At 33.7% G+C, this 23,068-nt stretch overlaps 3 protein-coding genes across 5 annotated transcripts; 1 reads left to right on the top strand and 2 right to left on the bottom strand.

Annotated features, from left to right (window-relative positions):
* Nucleotides 1–1,440: 1,440 nt before the first annotated feature.
* On the bottom strand, nucleotides 1,441–5,246 carry LOC108450050 (dnaJ protein ERDJ3A-like). Its single transcript, XM_017747483.2, has 7 exons — nucleotides 4,947–5,246; nucleotides 4,564–4,619; nucleotides 4,131–4,204; nucleotides 3,344–3,900; nucleotides 2,915–3,256; nucleotides 2,357–2,710; nucleotides 1,441–2,045 (listed from the first exon to the last, which is right to left on the bottom strand). Exons 1-7 carry the CDS (start codon nucleotides 5,031–5,033, stop codon nucleotides 1,758–1,760), a joined length of 1,758 nt encoding a protein of 585 aa, XP_017602972.1. The 5' UTR covers nucleotides 5,034–5,246; the 3' UTR covers nucleotides 1,441–1,757.
* A 3,060-nt stretch (nucleotides 5,247–8,306) lies between these two features.
* On the bottom strand, nucleotides 8,307–11,860 carry LOC108489920 (ERBB-3 BINDING PROTEIN 1-like). Of its 3 annotated transcripts, none has more exons than XM_053019508.1 (10): nucleotides 11,629–11,860; nucleotides 11,413–11,530; nucleotides 11,180–11,264; nucleotides 10,927–10,965; nucleotides 10,675–10,828; nucleotides 9,283–9,498; nucleotides 9,058–9,194; nucleotides 8,878–8,969; nucleotides 8,606–8,785; nucleotides 8,307–8,523 (listed from the first exon to the last, which is right to left on the bottom strand). In XM_053019508.1, the coding sequence occupies exons 2-10, from the start codon at nucleotides 11,501–11,503 to the stop codon at nucleotides 8,450–8,452; spliced, it is 1,068 nt and encodes a 355-aa protein (XP_052875468.1). In that variant the 5' UTR covers nucleotides 11,504–11,530; nucleotides 11,629–11,860; the 3' UTR covers nucleotides 8,307–8,449. The 3 variants fall into 3 exon arrangements, with proteins under 3 accessions (XP_052875468.1, XP_017650153.1, XP_052875469.1); XM_017794664.2 differs by having other exon boundaries at nucleotides 10,927–11,076; nucleotides 11,629–11,858; XM_053019509.1 differs by lacking the exon at nucleotides 11,629–11,860 and having other exon boundaries at nucleotides 10,927–11,076; nucleotides 11,180–11,281; nucleotides 11,413–11,536.
* An 8,670-nt stretch (nucleotides 11,861–20,530) lies between these two features.
* Nucleotides 20,531–22,948, top strand: LOC108451869 (protein SLE1). Its single transcript, XM_017749562.2, has 2 exons — nucleotides 20,531–22,381; nucleotides 22,493–22,948. Exons 1-2 carry the CDS (start codon nucleotides 22,267–22,269, stop codon nucleotides 22,708–22,710), a joined length of 333 nt encoding a protein of 110 aa, XP_017605051.1. The 5' UTR covers nucleotides 20,531–22,266; the 3' UTR covers nucleotides 22,711–22,948.
* Nucleotides 22,949–23,068: the final 120 nt, after the last annotated feature.

Raw genomic sequence — 23,068 nt, 5'->3', positions numbered from 1 at the left:
CTATTTCGAGAACCTTTTTGCTTCAAGAGGAGGATATTCCGTCTTAAGATCATGACTTATTTTCAAGGTCAAGGGACTTAATTTCATTAATTTATTCAAAATATTGACCAGATTACATCAATAATGGGTTAATTCCACCAACCCAAAAGAAGCACTAATTCTATTTATAAAAAGTTGAAAATATATTACCACACGTTGGTTATTAAATTAACCTAGCCCGATGGTATCATTTTGGGAATGAGTAACGCCCACGTCACCAAGTCATCCATCCTTAGAAATCTAGTATATTTTACCTGTCAGGTTTTGGATGATTGATGAAGCCATAAGTTATTACTGTATACAATAATAAGACACCTGTTGGCACAGTTTAAGTTTACTATAGCATAAAATTATGTAAAACTTGATAACCATAGAATCATTATTTAAATTGAACACCTGAACGTTGATCACGGGAATAAGCAAGAAGGACAATTCATTTAGTTTAACATGATTCAGAGTCCACAGAAAAACGGTAGCATGGAGCACGTGGAGGCAACACGCGGCCACTTCCCACAGACGAAAGCTGTCGCAAGAGAAGCTACCAGCACATGAGTTGATTGAACAAGCTGCCAATGCCATTTGCCAATGGGAGCATTCTTGAACGGGAAACCCAGATTGATTCCAATGGGTTTTTTTCCTTTTTCCTATTATTATTATTATAAGAAAATTATAACCACGTATTCTAGAATCAAAACTCAAATTGGTAAGTAAATCCAAGTATATGAATAGTTAATACCCATAATAAATTTCGACACTAATAATTAGACATTGAGGATGAAACATGAAGGAAGCAACTAGAAGAAAGCTGTAAAGAGGTTTCTGAAACAATGGGTGAGGGGTTAGCCAACCCTTGACGGCATTAGCTGTAAAGTATCTTGCTTTAGCAGCTATATATATAGAAGTGTCCTGTTACAGTTCCACGAGGCAATTAGAGGAAAGTGACCAATCCGGGAAGCATTGTTGGGAAACAAGAAACTCTGTAGTCTGTACTACTAGATAAAAATAGTTCTACAGTAATAACATGTTGTCAATATCAATACTGACCAAAAACCAACTTAGTGGTGTTTGAATACGTATTCTCATGTCATAGTTCAAACGGCAACTACCATCCCTTGTTTCTCATGTCATGGTTCAAACGGCAACTTCCATCGCTTGTTTTCTTTCTCTCTGTCAATGTCGTGTAATAATAACATCATAATTTCATCATCCCCTTGAACGTTTAGGATTTATATTGAGATGCGAATCTTACACGTCTATATAGTGTTAAACTCATCTTTTAACTTAGAACTAATGACGTCGACAACTGAGGATCCAACCAAAATAAAAAAAGTAGATGATTGACAAAATAACAAAAGCATCAACTACACTTGCACTAGCTGATAAAGCAAGGGACCAAAAGAATTTATGATTAAAGACCTTGAAATCTTGATTCTCTTTTTCCGTATTTGTCAAAAAAGATAAATTATTCTATAACTATGTCAGATGGAGCCAGGGATTTTCCGGCCCTGATATCAACAATGCTTTTGTAAACACCTTTTTCATGATGCAGATATTCATCAACACTCATAAAGCGTGTATGATGAAAGAACACAGCTCGAAGGTGGCATTTCGGGGCTAAGGTGTTTGTATTGTGTAGATGTCTCAGGAACTCGCATGATGTGAAAGCTTTACAATCTGTACATCGTGTTCTGAAACCAGAACTATGTTCATACACTGGTTCACTTGAGAACTGGCTTCTGCCTTGTCCTGGTAAATTGCACGTCTCCATTAAGAACAGAGCTTATGAATTTCTCTACCTCTTCAATGGTCATGTCACCTGTAAATGCAACATACTTTCCCTTCCGAGGTTTGTACGCCACCAGGATGTTATCTATCGATTTGAATCCAGACTTTTCAAATGCACCTAGAAATGATTGTTGCTTGGTAGCATCTAAAAGGACATAGGATAAAGCATCCCTAGAACCAGATGCTACATTCTGTCTCCTTGATAGAGATTTCTTAGAAACCTGAAAGTACATAATAACATGCAACAGACTCTTAGGCATTTCAGCAAGCAATCTCCAATGCAAACATGTAATACGGTTATATTAGTGGTATCTACATGATTCACCACCAACTAGCATGTTCATATTGCTATCTAAAAAGAGAAATAGAAAACCAATATCAAATTCCACTCAGTATTCTATACTTGAACAGGAGAATGTTAGTAGAAACTAAATTGTAAGGCCACAACATTCTTCTGGCACCTTTTGAGTTACTTCTCACCAATTGAAAGGGGAAAAGAAATCTGTTCTTTAGAAAGAGGAATTTTTCTCACCTTAGATAAAAGGGACTCCAGCTTATCCCTAGATTTGGATGATCGGAATCCACCGATAATGCAGACAGGAATTTTATCCCCACAAAGACCATCAAAGTTCAATGCTGTCAACAAAGGCAACTGTCCCTCTGCGGAGGCTGTCTGTTCTTCACTAGTCCGAGATGAAGCTACCTTTCTATTCTTCTTCTCAAAACTATCAAGCAACACACTGAGATCTTTGATTGCAGATTTCAAATCCTTCACCGAAATACTGGATTTCAGGATGTGCTTCTCTCCATTGGACAGCCACCCAACTATAGCTGGAAGTGCATCAACACCTAACTTCTTCACAGCTGGATCAGAAACGTCATGAACCTACATAAATAACGAAAAAAGCCTGTACTGAGCAAGACATCAAGTAAACACTTCACTAAAATTTCTGAAGTTTGGGCTACTCGTTACCCTTTCCCATGCATAAAATTGAATAGATATGTTTCTAATTCAAATAAGATTTAAAAGCACCAAATTTCGCAGAGTTACAAGAAAAAAATTCAAAGTATTAAGATCTTGGGATCATACCTCTGCATCATAGAAAGTGAACCTTTTGTGATACAAGCCACTGAGAACACGCCAGATTACAGGTGTATTCTTTTTGGTAGAAAGAAGCATCACCCTTGGGTATCTTTCTACATTACTAGAAGACAAGTCAAAATGATTTAGGCTAATCCTTTTTGAAAACCTAGGTAAATGATCTTGACAAAATGTTTTGACATTCTTAGCCGTCAAATCACCATTGTATTCTTCAAGAGAACCCTTCTCACTTCCTTTGTATGAGTAAACAAACAACCTTGGAGACCTCTCTGGATGAACAGCAAGATCCTTACATAAAGACAACTCAGTTTCACAATTTATGCTCCCAACCTAACAAGGGACAAAAAGAAAAGTCAGTTAATGGAATCACTACTTAGCAAATTCGATTTACAGAAATATTCACAAGCGCAACGTTACCTTTATAGCTCCTGATAATAAACTGGCCACCTCCCCCATGATAGATTCATAATATTGTTTCCCCTGCAATGATTGTGTATAAGATAATAAAAGCCAAGTCATCCCTTGGTCAGTTATTTCTTTCCTGAAGGCCTCCGAATTTATTGCTCTGATGCTCTTAGATGAACTCCTAGATTGTGACTGGGACCTGCTCGAACTGCTGAAACTGCTGAAATCACCAAACTGACCCTGATCTTTCATACCACCCCCAAAGAACCCTGAGAAAATATCGTCAATATCAAAACCAAAGGAACTTGGTCCACCATGGCTACCAGATGAGCGTGATCCACCAGGGCCACCAAACGAAAATGAGAAACTCTGGGAACCTCCCTGCCCACCCATGTGCTGCCATCCACCTGGTCCTGATGTAAACCCACTTTGTCCAGGTCCACCGCCGGTGAAGAAAGTATATCCACCATGATCCCCGGGGTGCCCAGCATCAAATCCTGGGGCACCTTTGTCATCACCATACATATCATAATTTTTTCTCTTCTGCTCATCTGATAAAATGTCATATGCTGATCATACAAAAAAGATGAATCAGATTTCTTGATATAACAGACAAAAAACATTACAATAATTCAAAGGTTCAATAACCAAATCCGTCCTTTTATTGATAAATTTAATAACTTCACATCTGTGTAATAAAACTCGGAGACCATGTAGATCAAGAACGTAATACTACTTCCTAATTCAGAGAAAGGGCAGGGGAAACACAGGAGGATAATAAGTAAGAAGTTTATAATACCGTTGTTGATCTCAGAAAACTTCTCTTGTGCACCTTTACTTTTGTTCTTGTCAGGGTGATATTGAAGAGAAAGCCTGGTAAAGTACAAATCATGCAAAATGATTAGGAAAAACAATTACAAACAAATGCATGTTTGTAGCGATTATATGATTGAATATGCATAAGCAAGCATGTTTAGAAGTATCAACACAAATCCTGGCATCAAATGACAAGAAATCTATATTGAGAAACGTAAAAACGAAAAAGGAAGAATACAACAGAAGGTAATGCTACAATTAAACATTTTTATTCAATAGAAGCAATGGTAATCACTGAAATGATGTACATTAATCATCAAGACATAGTGAAAGAATAAAGGACCAATTTATAACCTAGAAGACGAAGGAATGTATTAAATTTTCATAATAGATAACAAAATAAAAGTAAAACGTACTTGTGGAAAGCTTTCTGAATCTCTCTTTGACTCGCATTTTTGTCCACGCCAAGAACCTGCGGATCAAGTAGATTCGTTAGAAACATTTTTCACTTTCTTTTAATCAAAAGAGCTGAAGCTCACTTTTCATGACCTCAATGATTCCACTATTCTTTAATATAAAATAAGTTGTTGGAATTTCAAGAATGCATATATTAGGTTTCACGGTATCCATATATAGCACTCGAAAAAACTTATCAAGGAACAAACAGAAATAGCAAAAAAGACGATTCTGTCGATTCATAAATCATAATCGCCAGAAAATCTAAGCAAAAACTATAGTAAGAAGTGAATGCAAACAAATAGAGCAGAAATTAGAGGGGCTGAAAGTTCCTTTTCCTTACCTTGTAAGGATCAATGGTTTTGGCTTCACCGTATAAAACTAACAGCGTTGAAAAAAGCGCAAAAGAAAGTGGCGATCGAATTTTCATCTTCGCAAAAACGTGAAGCGCCTGCGGGGGGGTTTTTTTTTTTTTTTGAGATGCAAGATTTTTGAATCGGAATGTTGGTTATATGATATGAATCAACAAGGGAGGAGGAGTCGTGGAGTTGAAAAGGAGGAAAATGACGGTTGCATGATAAATAGTCTCGGGAGGATTGAAACGCAAAAACTTCCAGATGTTTCGGGCGGGGTCCTGATCCTTGAAGCCGCTGGGTACACGTGGCGGATTCATGTGCTCCCACGCTCTCTGACCAATGAAATTTTAGAATGCCTTGGACCGCATAGGTGGAACGGACATGTATGCAACTTCTATATCCGTTCCGCTAGATTGTCATAAAATAAATTTAATTCAATTATTTATTTCACAATTATATGTTTCTTATATTCATTTTAGCAATTTACATTATTTTTATAACGAACTATTATATTTTTAAATTTTAAATAGTTTTAAACTTCTTTCACAAAATTGTTCGATTGAGTATTAATGGGATTAACATCAACATTGTTATTATTGCAAGGGGCATAGGTTTAAGCGTTCTTAAGTACGCTTTATCCATCTCTCATTAAAAGTTCAAGAGGAATTATGAGTAGTTATAGGCATTATTTAATAAATTATTTTACAAATTTCTATTATATTTTAATCAATTTTAGGTTTAATATTAATATAAACATGATATTTATATTTAAAAAAACATAATACGATTAATTGAATTTTAGTTTAGTTGGCATAAATCGCTTTAGGAACATACAAGAAAATGTGAATTGAGCACACTTCAATTGTTTTATCTCTCAATTTAAGAGTTTAGAAATGTTATGGGTCGTAAAAGAAATTGTACAAAAAGATGTAATATATCTATTTTATTTAAATTTATGATATTTTAGTTTAATAAAAGTTAAAATATGCTTCAAATCTTTATGTTCTTTGTACATTCATTTTTTTAAATTTAATCTCTCCACTTTTTAAAATTTAAATTTTAAGCCAAGTTGTTAACATTGTTAAAATTTTTTGTTAAATCTATTATGTGATATTTTGAAATAAAAAAAATTAAGTAATAGTTATGTAACAGAAAAATGGCACTACGATGAACTTGAGTTAGAACAAAAAAATCGAATGACATTAAAATTACCTCAAATTGCACTTCTTGCAAGTTATTGTTCTATTAGTTGTCTGAACTGAGTTGAGAGTTGGGAGTTGGGCAGTAGGATAGGGTAAGACATTTTTTCCAATGAGAGTAAAGCAAGAAGAAATATCAACACATATATTTGTTAATATAAATTGAATTCACTAATTTTATCTTTACATAGTTTTACTCAAAAATGATTTTATTCAACAATTTATCTAAAACAAGTATCGGCATAAGCTTAGTCTACCCTTATATGATTGGATAATTACAATCCCATATTCGAATCCAAATTATTACAATCACTTCCCAAAAATCTCACAATAAAATTTATACAATTTTAATACTACCTGTTTATTAAGTAATATTCAATGAAAAGAAAACAGAAAAATAAATAAAAATTAGTGAACTAAATTCTCTGATTTTTCTTATTACAAGTTTAATATTATTATTTGAGAAAACATCTTTTCGTTTATTACATTTTTAAATTATACTATTGTTTTTATATTACGTACATTCTACGTGAATATATGTATTTATTTTATTATTTATTAAAATATTTTTATCCCATATAATATATATAATAATTATTATTTTATTAAAATGAATATTATCTTTTATATATATATATATATATATATATATATAAAAGCATTTAGGGAAGATTATTCACGTATGAATAAGATAATTCACGTACATACAAACATGGTATAAAAGTAAATATTTTCTTATTTATATAAAAGCTTAGCACCGGTAAATATGAAGTAATGACTCAAGTAGATAAGTTGATTTCACATACCAAATTTTTTTCAGTTCCATACATGAGCTATCATTTGAGTAAGGTTGACATGAATCAAACAAAATTGTGAGAGCCTAATAAGAACAACACTTTGTAAAATTATGGGAGATGTACTCACATTAATACTTGAAAATTAACAGAACAACAAAAAATATATTTAAAGGGTTAGATATTGACCATAACCAGCTCGTCACTCAGCTAGCTCCCTACTTTGTTAGTTCACCACTCTACCTGTTCATTTCTCGCTAACTCGCGGGATCTCAGTAAAGATAACTCTAAGGATATATGTTAAACTTAGAAAGGTAATGTGTTATTGTGCATGACATTTAATTATCTCCTAACATGTTCCATCATGGAATCGTGCCTTATAAATATAAAGATGACTACCATGGGAGATTAGAGGAAAAACTCCCGACACTTATTAATCTAAAATAATAAATGTAATTTAAAATGATATAAATTCTAATTCAATATTATTGGTGTAATTTTATCTTAAATTTATTTTAAATTCGATTCAATGATATATTATCAATATTACTTTTAATGATACTGGGCCAATATGACTTCTAATTTTACGGTAAATTAAGAAAAATTTATCACAATATTTTTCTTGTCATATTATATATATTATCTAGAGCTTATGCTTGAACAACACGTGGGTAGCCTTGTATGAAATGGTAACGTTATACTAATTTACATTAAACTATAATTACTTTTAAAATTAATTTAATAAATATAATAAAAATAAAAAGTGTTTCTATCCATTTAAAAGTTATTTCAAATTTATACTTTTATATATATATTACAAATTATCTTCATTTTATAAATTTTATTACTACATTAACATAATAATGTGCCAAGTAATCTAAATAAATTTCGTCACTAATAAAATAAGATATAACTAATAATATGCTAAATAATCCGAACACAAATCATCCCACTTTCCTCGATCCAAACTAGGTCAGATTGCAACCTGCCATGAACTTAATATGTTTTCACATCACCCATGATAATAACAACCACAAATTTTCATTGATCAAAATAAATAAATAAAAACTAAATTTCATACTTTGAAAAAAATAATTATTATATAACAATCCCTGCACTAAAAATATTTTTAAAAAATCGATTCCATAAATTTAAGATATAATTATCATACTTTAAATATTATAAAGTTGATCTCCACCGCCAGGTCATATTAAAATATTTTCAAAACGAACTAGGTTTTAAAAAGTCACATATAAATCAAAATTTATTTATGGCGACGAAAACAATAACATTTCATCTTCAGCTCAGGAAACCTAGTTAAAACCCATATATATGATATAATTAGACGAAGACATTCGAGTAAAGGCCCAATTCAATTAGGAAAAGGATCAATATCTGATGCACTAACATTTGACAAACAGATACAGAGTGAACAAAGTACCAAAATTGAAATTTAAAAAAAAAAAAGGGTGGAGTAGAAGAATAGGAGTTTGTTTCTTAAGATGCAGCGGCATCAGTTTTTGATGCATCCATAGGCTCTGCATCAGCTTTATCACCCTCATTCTTCTTACCTGCAACACATGTACCACCTTGGGTTTACTACATACCCCTAACAAAAAACATGTTTATCCTCTTATGATATTTACAACATACCTTTCTTCTTCTTCCCACCACCTTTTTTCTTCGTCTTCGTTCCCAAAGCTAACCATCCTTTGATTTCAGGATCATCTATTGTCTTGGTTGGCTGCAGCTCCTGCAGCGGATGCAATGTGATCCGGTCTGATCCATTAGGCATTAGCAACACCGTGAATTTTATATGAGCAACATAATCCCCTGCAGAATTACAGTCCAGATTGTGTAAGCTCATATTGACAACATTCTATCTCCTATCACTATTAAACTAGATTTCAGCCTTCATTTCTTACCAGGCTTCTCATGAAGAACAGGATATGGCTGCAACAGATCATGATTCACGCATTCGACTAAACCTAGACGAGCTCGTTTCTCTTCCAGAGCCCTGTAGATAGAAAATCCACATGAAGCATTAAACAGCAGAAGTAACCACCAGCACATATTCATAACAAATTCTTTTAACAATCACAGACCTGGCAGTGAATGGGAGAATAGGAAATTTCTGATTTATTTCACTGAAAATAAATCTAGAGGTCTTCATCTTTAAATGATAATTCTTGTCAACTGCTCTCTTATAAATAGTGGTTTGCTTCTCATCCAAAAGTTTTGGCTGCAATTTCAGCACGTGGGAGTTTTAAGGACAAGATTAATTGACAAATGGGGACAGGAGAGATTAAAAAACAAGAAGAAAAATTTACCTTGCCTTCACCAGTTGAAGCAACTATATCTACTGCATAAACTTCATTCTCCTCAAACTCCGCATCATCAACTCTCGTATCTGGGTTGGAGACACTGAGTATGACTTTGTTTCCATCTATCACAAACTGCTTCAATTGATGGCTAAGAACACCTTCAACAATTTTGCAGTCATAAGCTGCAGCTACCTTCTGAATTGCATCTGTTACATCTTTATTCTGCCATTAAAACCATAATAACAGAAATTAAGTAAAATGGAGAATATCAAGTAAAGAAGTGAGGATAAGTTCTAAACAATATAATTTACAAGGGAAATTAGTAATTAATAATGCATTTATCTAAAAACCAGTCCACAATAGTCCATTCAAAAGGAGGAACATTAAAAATATTTCCCTATCAGAGTAACTATGACAAAAGCCTCACTTGGATGTTGCTCCATAGCTGTTAAACACTATTCATCACATAGGGAAAATAGGATCTGAGGAGATCTTGAAAAACCAACCTATGTTAAATAATTATAGACGAATGAAAAAGAAAACTATTGACCTCTTGTGAGTTGTCTTCCCACTGCAGCAGGAAGATTGGATGGTTCACATGGAGGGTAGAGAGTGAGGCACAAAAGGAACGGTCCCACATGAATTCTATCAGTGTAACTATGACTAAAAGATGCTACATTGGAACAAAATCCATAGCAGAGATTATCTTCATCATGTAGAGGTCATGAGAAAAGAGTTACCAATAGTCCAAAACCAGTCGCAACCAAAAAAGAAAATATTTGAAACAAATATAAATGAAGTAGGAAAGTATTTACTCAATTGTATATCTCAACAGTTTAATAAAAACAGCCTTGAGGGTAACACCCACTTCATATTAGTGATAAATAAAAGGTTGGCCATCTAGGGCAATCAGCATAAACAAATAAAAGATGAACTACCCTAAGGCAGCCTAACATGACCAAACATAATATTGGCAACAGAGAAAAGTGGAGACCGACAAAAGATTGATCACCTCGGCAAAGTTGCCTAGCCTTCAAATTTTTATCCTACATCTCTCAATCACTTACATTAATTAAATCAAAAGCCATAGTGAATTAAGAGATCAATGCCCCCTATCAGAGTAACTATGACAAAAAGCTTCATTTGAATGTAAATCCATAGCCAATAAAATATATTCATCATTATAGCCAATAAAATATATTCATCATTTAGGGGATCAAATTCAAAAATCAAGAGTTGAAACTCAAAACAGTCTTCACATGTTTCAAAAACCAATCACAAATACAACCGAAATTCAGAAGTTTGGCTGAAGAATTATAAGATGGAAAAAACACAATAGCTAAAGAAAACACAAAAGAATAATATACAATGTCGCAACATAAAATGCAACACAATTACCTTCTTCCCAGGCCTAACAAGCCTCAATGCAACTTCTGCGGCGGTATTTGCAGCAGCAATAACATCAGCCTTCCTGTCATTGACTGGTCCTTCCTGGACAACATGGGTGTGCGCAACTACAGCAATAAACCCATCAATGTGGCAACCCATGTCACTGCATAAAGCGGGGAAAAGCGTTAAACCCCAATAAAATATTCAAAAATGTTAAATTAGGAAAGGGGGGAGGGAACAGAAATAGTATATGAAGCTTACATCTTCACCATATCACCTTCTTGCAGCTCGGAGGTGTCACTAGCAAGTGGAGAGAAATGACAAACAATGTTATTAACAGAAAGACAAGTGGGGAAGGCAACACCTCTCTCAATCTTCCTCTTAGCATTCTTATACATATTGCCTGTTTGCCTTCACATTTCATAAACAGAGAACAATAATTCATAAATTACTAATTTCACCATCAATTCTAAAACATATGAAAACACTAAACCATCAGTAACTAGACACTTACTCTCTGATAAATGCATCACCCTTCTCGCAAATGTCAACAATCTTAGTTTTTGGTTTGCATTCTTTTACAACTAACTGCAAAGCCTCTGCATATTTCCAAACACTATCAAACATAAAAACAAAATAGAAAAAAAAAAAAACAAAACAAGGCCAAAGAAGATACAATTAAATTCAAAAAATCAAAACCCGTTTCCAAATAAACTAAAAGTGAGAAAAGGAAGAGATGAAATTAACTGTTAACGATCTCAGCAGCACTCTTGTATTTAGTAACAACTTCAGGAGAGGTGAGATCCAACTCCTTTTCCTCTCGCTCGTCGTCCGACATCGTTTTCGACGCTTATAAACAAATAATCTGTTTAATTGCAGGAAGAAAAAAAAGAGGGAGAAATCAATATAAAAAAGCAATAGTACTAATGGAGATAAGCAAGAGATTGGATTGTAGTAGCTCACTGGTTGAAATTGGCGGCAGTGAGTGGATGAGCTAGGGTTTTGTAGAGGTGATTACTGAGAGTACAGAAGAAATGAAATCAGGGAAGGGTGGCTAGGGTTGCGGTCCTTACGCTTAACGGCAGCGTTTGCTTATATATTAGTTTCGTCTTTATATTACAATCACCACTGGGCCATCGGCCCGGCAGGGTGTTGTATGTTTTGTGGTAAAAAATCGTGGCAACTGTCTAAATACTCCTAATTATGTATTTCGATCACTTTGGCCCTCCCATTTTCAAACAAAAATTAAAAACGAACACGTAGCCCAGGATGCGGCAAGGTAATCATTACCGTGAATGTTCTGTTTTTCTATGCAAATTCATTCCTTGCGTATTTTTTCTTTGGCATAATATAATAAAAAGTTATTATAAAATAATTTAATAATTAAATGAGTAAAAATAACATTATTTCTTAATTGAATATAAGTAATCACTTAAGCTTTCTAAAATTAACATTTACGTAAATCCTTAATCATTATTATGTTCATCACATGACACGCTAAGATTATATCACATGGAGATAAAAGACCAATGTAAAAGAAATAAGTGATCTTATATAAGAGTAAGGATATTAAGATGAGTTAGCGTCCTCTTAATATCATTGACCGATATACTATCCACTTGGCAAAAAAAAATCGAAAATTTTCAATTTGATCTCAAAGAGTTTTTAACCTAATTATTGTTAATATGTTGTGTGACGCATTCCGTTCACTTTTTCTCTTTGTAGTTACGTGGAAGAATTTAGGATTGCGATCACCTTTAAAATTCTAAATTAGTTAAGATTTTTACATACAGTGAATTTGCTCCTCTTGCTCCACACTCCTTAATTCCTCCCTCAATCTCTCCCCTTCTCTGCAACTATTAATTAATGTGGTTTCGAAACTACCTTTTTCGATACCACTGAAAATCGAGTTGTTATATAAAATTTATACCATATAAATTTTATAAAAATATATTACAAATTATCTAAAATTTTCATAACACTCCTTATAAATAATACCAACATTTTCATATCATTCCATCAGCCACTAACACCATATAACTAATTATGTTTTAATTAGCTTAATCACCATCATACAGTAACACACATTCCGAAATGGTTTTAACCATTTTGGATATTTGGTTAATAGTAATTTAAAGCATTAAGCCTTTGGCCAATTAAAAATTTATAGTGATAAACTTTTACAATTTAGTCTTTATACTTTAATTTATCAATTAATAGGCAATTCTATCTAATTGCTCAAGCATTCTATATTTTTTAGGATGTTCTTGCATGGCCAGGTGTATTTGTGCAGTAGGTGTAAAAACTTTAAACCACCTTCAGTAGATAGGTCGATGTTGGTCATGTGGGGCGGAAGCTCATATGCCCTATCTCACGGATTTGGATTCGGAGCATTGTCTAAGCTATCATCATCAGACTCGCAAGGTTTTGGCTCTATTGGAATAGACTCTAGTTCAGAAAACAGTGCCACCTTCGAACTATCAAGTTCGCACTGTTGAATTGGCTCAGAGTCTAACTCCTCCGCATCAACTGCATCTGTTGTCTCTTGCTCCTCACCTGCATCTTCTTTCCCGGCCGCATCTTATTCCTCATGCATATAATCCTCTTCTTTATCTATGCATTCATTGTCCCCTTTAAGCAAGGAGTTCGATTTACCCTCATCGGTCTTCATTGAAAGAAGTAAGTCATCGATTCTTTTGTAACCCATGTGTCCTCCAAAATTTGTATTAGTTTGGTGTCCGGTGTACGTCGATGAACCCCCGGTATAAGTTATTTTGAGCCATGACATTGAGCCCACACTGAAGTTGAAATATTAGGGTTATGCTCATACTCCTGTTGGTACTGGCTCCCGAAGTTTAGATTTGTGTTGAAGACTGACAAGTGTCTACCTATAGATGTTTTGGGGATGTCATAGTAGGAGCTTTGTAACAAGCTAGTAAACCCATTGCATAATCGTGTAGTAGGACTTTTTGCTTCAGCTCCGGTTCCAACATTAGTCTCAATGGTGGCCGAAGATGGGCCAAATGCATCAACCTTGGAAAACTCAATGTATAACTCCATCACAGCATTTCGGCTTGAGACGTGTGTTGATATGACAATCTCAAGCTGGAGCTTACAATTCATATCAAAATAGGTCATACTATAAGGGTAAATGAAAGCAAGATATCTACATTGCAACCTCGAAATTCTTCATTGGGTTAATCTGTAATGGCCTAAATTCAATGTTATCGAAACAGTAGTTTCGTAACCACAAATCCGATTTAAAGAGAAATTTATTTTAATATTTTTGCATGAATATTGATATGATAGGAAAATCGTATAAAAATATCGATAAATTTTTTTTACCGATTTAGTGGTTAGTTAGAAAAATAAATTATTGAAAAAATTGGGTAAAAACAATGTATTGAGACCTCGATCTCGTAAAACTATGTCAAAAATATTTTTATAAATATTTATGAAATGTTAGTAATGTGGTATTAAAATTTTGTTAGAAAATTTTTATGTTTGGGTAGTTTATTAATTAAAAAGAACTAAATTGAAAAGGGTGTAAAAGTTACTAGAAGGATTAAATAGCTCAATTGTTAAATGAGGAGGGACATAAATTGAAAATAAGCCCAGAAAGAGATATTTTGGGTGGCATAAGCTGAGAAAAATCAGGAGAATTGGTGAAATAAGGGACAATGGGAAAATAAAAAATTTTTACTAGAATAAAAAAGAGACCAAATTGGAGTATCTAGAATTCTCTTCATATTCTCTTCATTATCATCAGCCAAAAACGTCCTAAGGGTTTATTCAAGCTGGTATTTCATAATTTTTGCACCAAGTGAGTTAATTCTTGCCTTTTTCTTATAATTTTGTGTTTTTAAGACTTTTATAAATTCATTAGTTTTTGATTTCATGGATGAAATTGAAAGTCACCATGGTTGAGTTCTGTAAATTTATGATGAAATAGCATGAAATTGAAGCTTTAATTTGCTTATGAGATGATTTTATTAGGTAATTTCAATAGAAATTGATTTTTAGGACCTAATAGTGAAAATGTTTGGAATTAAAGTCTGGTGCTAAGATTCTGATCCCCAAAGGTTATAAATTAGTTTAAAGTGATAGAATAAAGTGTTAATTGAGAAAAACCATTTTAATTGAGAGATTATCATTTATTGAAAACTTACGGGAAAAATAGTAATAAACATCTTGCACTAAAACAGTTTTGGACAGCAGTAGTAGGCTAACTTTGAAAAATGACCATAAATTGTGGAAATTTAATTAGAGGATGAAAAAAATATTGAATTAAAGCTTATTGAGCCTAGTTTCTCGTAAAAGAAACAGTGTAAGAAATGAAATTGTAAATCATGAGATATAAAAACTTTTGTGATACAAGGTTAGAATGAATTCAAGTTCCCCTGTTCTGACTTTATAAAATCATAAAAAATTGGAGAAAAATAATTAGGGGTTAACATTTACATGTTTAAATTATTAATTAGTCTATTTTTAATATAAACAAATGGAAACATCATCTAAATTTTGTACTAAGAGATAATTAATTTTTAGCAATGAAAGGTCGAAGCTGTCAGACAGCAGAACAGGGGTAAGTTTGAAGATTTTACTGTTCTTATTGGCTGAACCAAAAATTCTGAAAATTTTATGGTAGAAAGGTATTTGAGTCTAGTTCTAGAAACATCAAGCGGTTTTTAATTTAGAATTCTGTAGCTTGAGATATAAATAATTTAGTGACTACGAATCAAGTAGACAACTTTGAATGAACTATAAATAATAGTGGAATTGTAGAGAATGTTACATATGAAGATGAAATGTATTAAATTGATGATTAAATTTATTTATTTAGATCCAGAAAATTCAAATATGAAGCTAGATTGAGGAAAAGAAAAAGTTCGAGATTAGTAGAGTTTTGTATACGAACAAGTATCGAGGTAAGTTCGTGTAACTTGAATTATATTTTTAAATGCTTGAAATGTATGCTATTGATGTGAATATGATTTGAATTTTTATTGTATGAAATTTGATGAAATATTGATATATTTGATAAAAAGGGGGAAGAAATCCCGGTTGAATGAAAGGAAAATTCAATGGATCTCTGAAAAGAAATTGGCGGTAAAAAGGATCTAGCCCGGACGGGTTATCCTATCCTAATATAGCCCTCCCGAATAATATATGTAAAATGGATTTAGCTTGGAGGGGTAATCCAAATTAGGGTATGAATTTAGCCTGAACTGGTAATTCAGATCCCAGCTCATTTAGAGTAATTGTCGTTGCAGGCGATTTAGCTTGGACTGGTAATCCCGCTGTAAGGATGAGGTTTGTGGGAGTGTGCTCTCTGAAATGGAAATGTGCTGTAACGGCCCAAATTTTAGTGATATCGAAACAGTGATTCGAGATCACTAAATCCGAGTTGTGAGTTTAGATATTAGTAAGTAAATGCTAAGTGTGGTTTTAGAAATAATTTTTAATTAGTGAAATTATGAATTAAAAGAAATTGTAGATTAAATGAGAAAAAAATGAGTTATCAAGACCTCAAATTCATAAACCGAGCCGTAAATATTTTTAGAAATATTTATGGAGTGTTAATAAGTTAGAATTAAAGTTTCTTCAAGAAATTCTAAGGTTTTGGTAGTCAATTGGGTAAAAAGAACTAAATTGAATTAAGTGCAAAATTATAAGATATGATTAAATAGCTCTAGTAATAATTAAAGGAGGACTAAATAGGCAATTAAACACCTATTATTGGGCTGGACGGCAGGTGTGTGCTGGAAAATAAAAACCAAGTGTGAACAAGGGGCAAAATTAGAATTTGGTAATTATTAAATTGTAAAAATCTAGAGTTTTCTTCAATTTTCTTCATCTTCTCCAGCAAAAACACCATTGAAGGGTTCTTGTAAGCTGGTCTCTCATATTTTTATTACATGTAAGCTCAATTCTTGATTATTACTTGTGATTTTTGTGATTTGAGACTTTTGCAACTAGGTCCTAATATCTAATTCAATAGTTTTTGCTTTTATGAATATTTTAGAAAGTTACCATGAGTAAGTGCTGAAATTTTATGATTATTTAACATGGAATTAAGGTTTTAATATCATTTTATGATGATTTTATGAAGAGATTTGCATACAATTTTATTTTAGGACCTAATTGTGAAAGTTGATGGAATTAGGGTTTTGTGTTAAATCTTTGAATGTCAAAGGCTGTGAAGTAGTTTGTAGTGTTTAGATAAAATGATATTTGAAAGGAATTAGTTTAAATGATAATTGAGTAGGGACTAAATTGTAAAAAAATTTAAAAGTTTAGGGTAATTATGTAATTACGAAAACTTAAGGGCATAAATTGTGAAATAGAATGGAATTGAAATAGATGCTAATGAAGGAATGCTTTTATAATTATAGATCAAGAAAACCAAGTGAATCGAGGAAAGGAGAAAATTTAAGAATAGTCCCTAAATTTCTACGACTTTTGCAAATTAGCCCAGGTAAGTTCATATGGCAAAGTTCAATGTTTGATATGAAAATCTTATGATTGTTAAAGCATTTTATTGTAGATGAATATTATCAAATTGTATTAACTAATGAATAATGTGTAACTAAAAGAACAAATTAGTTGGAACAATGGTTTGAGTGCTTTCATTTTATGACCTTAATGAATTGACAGGAAATATGTGATATATACTTCCGTATAAGACCATAGCTGGGCTATGGCATCGGTACAATGTGATTTGCGTTCCCGTATAAGACCATAGCTGGGCTATGGCATCGGTGTGATGTGATAATGTGATTTCGTATAAGACCATATCTGGAATATGGCATCAGTATGATATGTGATCTGTGTAAGACCATGGCAGGGCTATGGCTTCGGTGTGTGATGTGTGACAATGTGAAAGTCCATATTTTACTATGGTAATGTGATAATGAAGCACTCAATTCCATTATTGTTCCCTAATTTGACAATGGAAATAAATAAGAAATGGGCCCAAAGGAATTAAGTTCGTGAATTGCATCAAGAAAATTATTCAAACGAGATTATTAATGAAGTTGTGATTTGCAGGATGAATTAGATAAACTAATAAATATATGATTATGTACATTATTTGGTAAGATTTGTGAATTTATGCTTATGAGCTTACTAAGCTTCTATAAGCTTACTTGTGTATGTGATTTGTTTTGTAGATTGATTTACATGCATACGGAGGATTGGATCTACACCAAGGGTCACACTATCCAAATTTACTCCGGTTGATTTTGTTAAATAACTTTTTGGTTTATATGGCATGTATAGGATTTGATTTAGTAATGTAATTATATGAATAATTAAGTATGCAAACTATGTTGAATATGATGTTTTGTGATTGGAAAATGAAATATACATGTTTTGGCTTGAAATAATTGTTTGGTATAAAATTTTTAGGTATAAATGTTATATAATATGGCGTGTGAAAATTACCTCTAAAAGGGGTGGCAAATTGGCTTAAATCAAGCCTACATGGTGCCACACGGTCAAGGGACATGAGCGTGCCTTATGGCCGTGTAAGAAACTTAGTAACCTCCTAAATATTACACGGGCGTGTCATTTGGCTGTGGGCTTAAGTTAGTAGCTAGCTATGTATCACACGGCTGCAGCACACAGGCATGTTCCAGGCCACACAGGCGTGTCCCAAGCCACACGGGCGTGTGCCCCTATCTTCAAGGAAAATTTTCCAAAGTTCCCGATTCAAATCACTTCTAAAATATATATAGGGTCCCGTAGGCCCATATTAAGGACTTTAAGATGAAATTTGATAAGAATCGATCTAAAATGTAAAGTTTATGACTCGGTTTTGTATAAATGTTAGTGTATAAGTCCGGTAATGTTTCGTAGCCCTATTCCAGTGACGGCTTGGAGTTAGAGGTGTTACATGTGCGCACATGTATATGAATTGACGGACCCAGAATTGTATCCCTAAAAGTGTACCTCTGAAAATCCATCGAAATTTCGAGAAATTCAACGGGATTAATATGGGAAATAATAAGGGTAATAGAAAACATGGAATTGATGAGCTCATCAATTATTAATCTTTGTATTGAACTTATATGATGCTATTTGATTAATGTTTTGGTTGAGTTTGTGTATGATAGGTAAATGGTAAATTGAATGGATGTACGAATATTTATTGTATTGAATTGAAAATATTAGGTAAGTATAATTCTTGTTACATGAGCTTACTAAGCACAAAGTGCTTACCCTGTTTCCTTTTCCCCTATTTTATAGTGTTAAGAGCTCGAAGGTCGGATTCAGTCGGAGACACATCACACTATCAACCTCAAGATTTCGGTATATAAAGAAACTTTATTTTGGAAATCAATGGCATGTATAAGCCAATAAAGTAAATGTTAATGTGAAATGATTGTAAAGTCAGCCATTGGTATGACTAACAAATCTTGGTTTTGGTATGTGATGAGGTTATCCTATAAATATGCATGAATCTATCTTGAAAATATGTTGAATTGGATTGGTTGATGTGGATTGGTCTCGGTTTAAAATTCCAGGGAAGGTTAGATATTTATAAAGGGGTTTATTGAGTTAAAAAAAATTAATTCATAAACTCCGGTAATGCCTCGTACCCTATTTCGGCAACGAATACGGGTATAGGGTGTTACATAATCCTCCAACTTTCCTCCTGATTCTAGTCTGTAACTCACACAATTGAATGGTACGATTGAACACAAATTCCACGGACTATGCTCTTACAAATACCACCCCGACCACTATATTACAACTTTGACCATCGAATAAATAACATATTTCACTTGTCGATTCATTTCAATATCAATCACGAATTGGATTAATAATACCAAAAAAATTAGAGGGTTGTTGAGAAAAGTACACACGTCTCCCACAACTTAAAATTTTAATTTTTTTTGTATTAATTTGTTGCGTGTCTAAGTTATGAAAATTACGTCCCTTTAATAGGAAAATAAGCCAGCAAGAGAGGAAATACGTGCTTTGAAATCCGTTTATGAATGCACGCATTTTTTGAACAATGATGATGAAATGCGAAGTATTATTTGAAAACGCATTTCTGAAGTTATATAATTTCATCAAAACAATCTTCCCAATAATATTCGGCGCCTTAAAAGATGCATCAATTATTCAAAATTATTTTTTAAGGCAACTTCTTTTAACGTACTTTTGAAGAAAAAAGGTTAGAGAAAACACGCCCAATTGGTCCAATTTTTTAGTCGTTTTTAAGCACGTTTTCAATATATTTTTTGAAGACGCTAGTCTTGCAGCCCTTTTTTGACAGCAAAAATTTCTACTTTACAATTCAGCCCTTCCTCCACGCCTATAAAAGGGGTATTCCAGTCATTGTTTCATCGTCCCTCAAACATATTCTCCCACAGCCTCTCCATCCCTCTTCTATAAAACACTTCTGGTGTTAAAAATTGTTGTCGATAATTTTTTTTTTGATGTTCAATGTATTATTGAATCATTGGTGATGCGATATTGCTCTGAGTTGCACACATTTCATATATTATGCCGAGATGGGACCATTACCTCCGAAGCCTATCCTGGAGAAGTCAAGTTTCGAGGTGATTTTACTTTGTACGGTCACATGTGGTAGTATACGTGAAGATCTCAATCAATAACCATTATGTGATTATGGATCGAAGTATAACGGGGGAGCTAGTTAACAATTGTTACGCAACCACAAGCTCAAACTTTTCGGATACCCGAAAATGTTGCCTTATAAATAAGATATAAAAGTTTGAGGGAATAATCATAGGGAAAAACAACGGGTCTTTTCGCTATAGTCGGCGTAATTTTTTTCTCAATTTCTAGGCAGTCGATACCTTTAACCTTTCTTTTTATTCGAAGGTCGACATCGTCGTAGACGTAGGAAAACTCTCAGGCCCGAGCAACTATTTCGGTGGGGTAAAGATGATGCTCCTTTCGGACTGATAGTGGTTGTTGTTATTAAACAACACACTAATAACTACAACTGCTACCGTTGACCCAAGTTTGACCTTTACTTCTTCCGAAACATCTACTCTCCCCTTGAGAGTCCTCTTGTGTCCACCTCGATGTCAACATTCATATAAGAATGAAAGGTTAAAGATATCGGGTGCGTGGAAATAGAAAAAAAAAATACGTTGATTACATCAGAAATCCCTTTGTTTTTCCTTATAATTATGACCTCAATCTTATGTATAGTATATATAAGGCATCATTTGCAGGATATTAAAAAAGCTTGAACTCCTGACTGCGTAACGACCATTAACTGGCCTCCGGTTATATTAGAACATGTGACCATATCACGGCCGCCGACTGGGACCTCCACTTAGACTTCGACTCCTGATCTTGTCAAGCACAATCACCTCGAAACTAGATTTCCCCAAAATGGGTTTCTGAAGTTATAGTTCTATCCCACCATGACATAGGGAATGTATGTGTTGTGATGTGCGTTATTACATCCTGAATCCTCAAAACTACCTTTGAAATTCTTCAGTTTCAATCGAAAACCCTAAACTCTATTAAAAAAACCCAAAACCCTAAACCTAAAAATATTAAAAACCCTAACCCTAAGAGAGAGAAACAAAAAGTCCGTCCAATCTCTCTCAAAAAATGACATATTTCCCTAAATTAAAGAAAAAAGGCTTATAAGGCTAATTTTTTTAAAAAAAAAAACCTAGTATATATGGCTAATTTAGCTTATATTTTTTTGTTCATTTTAAATATATAAAATATAAATTTTAAATATTTTTAAGCAATAAATGTTAATTATTTATAAAATTTAATTCAAATTTATAAATTATGTTTTAAATATTAAAATACAATCAACAAAAATTAAATATTTAATAGTATATATTTAAAATAAATTTCAATAGAAAATAATATATAAAATACTTTATAATGGTTAAAATCATCTCTTATTTTTAAAAGAGCTTTTGCTTTAGGAAAAATATTTTTACTTTTGTATTAAAAGCACCTCTAATTCTAAAAGTTCTCTGTTTAGTATTATTTGTTACTCCAAACATATTTTTGATACCAAAAACAAAAATCGGTGAAGGAGGGTTGACAATGTGTACAAAGACCAAAGAGGCTCATATAACGGGCCCATTTTCCGGCCTACAGATCTGTATTCAATGCTGTCCGATCTAGCTATTCTTCGGCGGGCTTTTAGCCATAAGGTCCGTAACCTTCAAATGGTGTGAAGAAGGCTTTCCTCAAACACTTAACATGTTTTCGTTCCCGAAAGATCTGAGAAACCAAATAAATTATTTACTAGTAACTAATAGTACTAGGTGCTTAAATCTGCGAGCATTGGACTCGTGTCAAACGACTTTGAATCCAAAATACATTTTTGAAGGACTAAGCACCTGCGTGTCATTGCCATATGGCTTCATTGCTCCTCCTTCGCCGCGTTTATTCGATTACTTGTCCTGCCTTCCTTGATCGGCACCCTTGCTCATCCTTCATACCTTGCCTTTATATAAAGCACCAACTCAACGTTTTGTATGCACAATTACGTGAATTCACCTGGTGTAAGCTTGTCTCAGTAGTTTCCAAGTTGTTTTTACGAAAGAAGCAAAAGTAACCCCGAGAAGAGTGAAAGTGGCCATGGCATCGCAACAGGAAAGACAGGAACTTGACGCCAGGGCAAGGCAGGGAGAGACGGTTATTCCCGGTGGAACTGGTGGCAAGAGTCTCGAAGCTCAAGAGCACCTTGCAGAAGGTGACCCGCACCCCCTGATGTCTAATTTGTTGTTTTGTATTCGTTATTCAATGCCTGCATTTATATGATACTGACCTATTAGTTTGGCGCTTTGATCGAATGGTGTTTTAGGGAGGAGCCGTGGAGGTCAGACAAGGAAGGAGCAACTGGGGAGAGAAGGGTACCAGGAGCTGGGAAGCAAAGGAGGTCAGACAAGAAAGGAGCAGATAGGGACTGAAGGGTACCAGGAAATGGGGCGAAAAGGTGGACTGAGTACGATGGACAAGTCGGGAGTAGAGCGTGCAGCTGAGGAAGGAATCGACATTGACGAGTCCAAATACAGAACTTGATGCAATAGCCCCTTAAGTGCCTGCTGGCACTGTGTTTTGCGTAAGTCGAGAGTCTTGGTAGTTTTGTGTAACTCTAGGTTGACCAAGTGTTAAGATCGTATCTTTTTCTGTAACCCCCCTGCATGTTTAGGTAGTTACTAATGGAGTGGCATGGCATATGAGAGGTTTTCAGTTTGCAAGGTGCCTCTCTTCTTTCTGTATGCTTTTTGACTATGGAATGAAATGTGTTTTTGGTTGATATGTTATTGGAATGCGCGGAGCATAAACTAATCCTGAATGTGAGGCAAGATTCTAAAATGCATCCTCAATGAGGTGGGACATATAGGGTCGATATTCGACTTAATAGTGTTACATGAGC

Source organism: Gossypium arboreum, chromosome 9, assembly GCF_025698485.1.
Source record: "Gossypium arboreum isolate Shixiya-1 chromosome 9, ASM2569848v2, whole genome shotgun sequence".
Classification (NCBI taxonomy): Eukaryota; Viridiplantae; Streptophyta; class Magnoliopsida; order Malvales; family Malvaceae; genus Gossypium; species Gossypium arboreum.
Note: the sequence above shows the minus strand (reverse complement) of the source record. Positions and strands in the feature narration are given on the sequence as shown.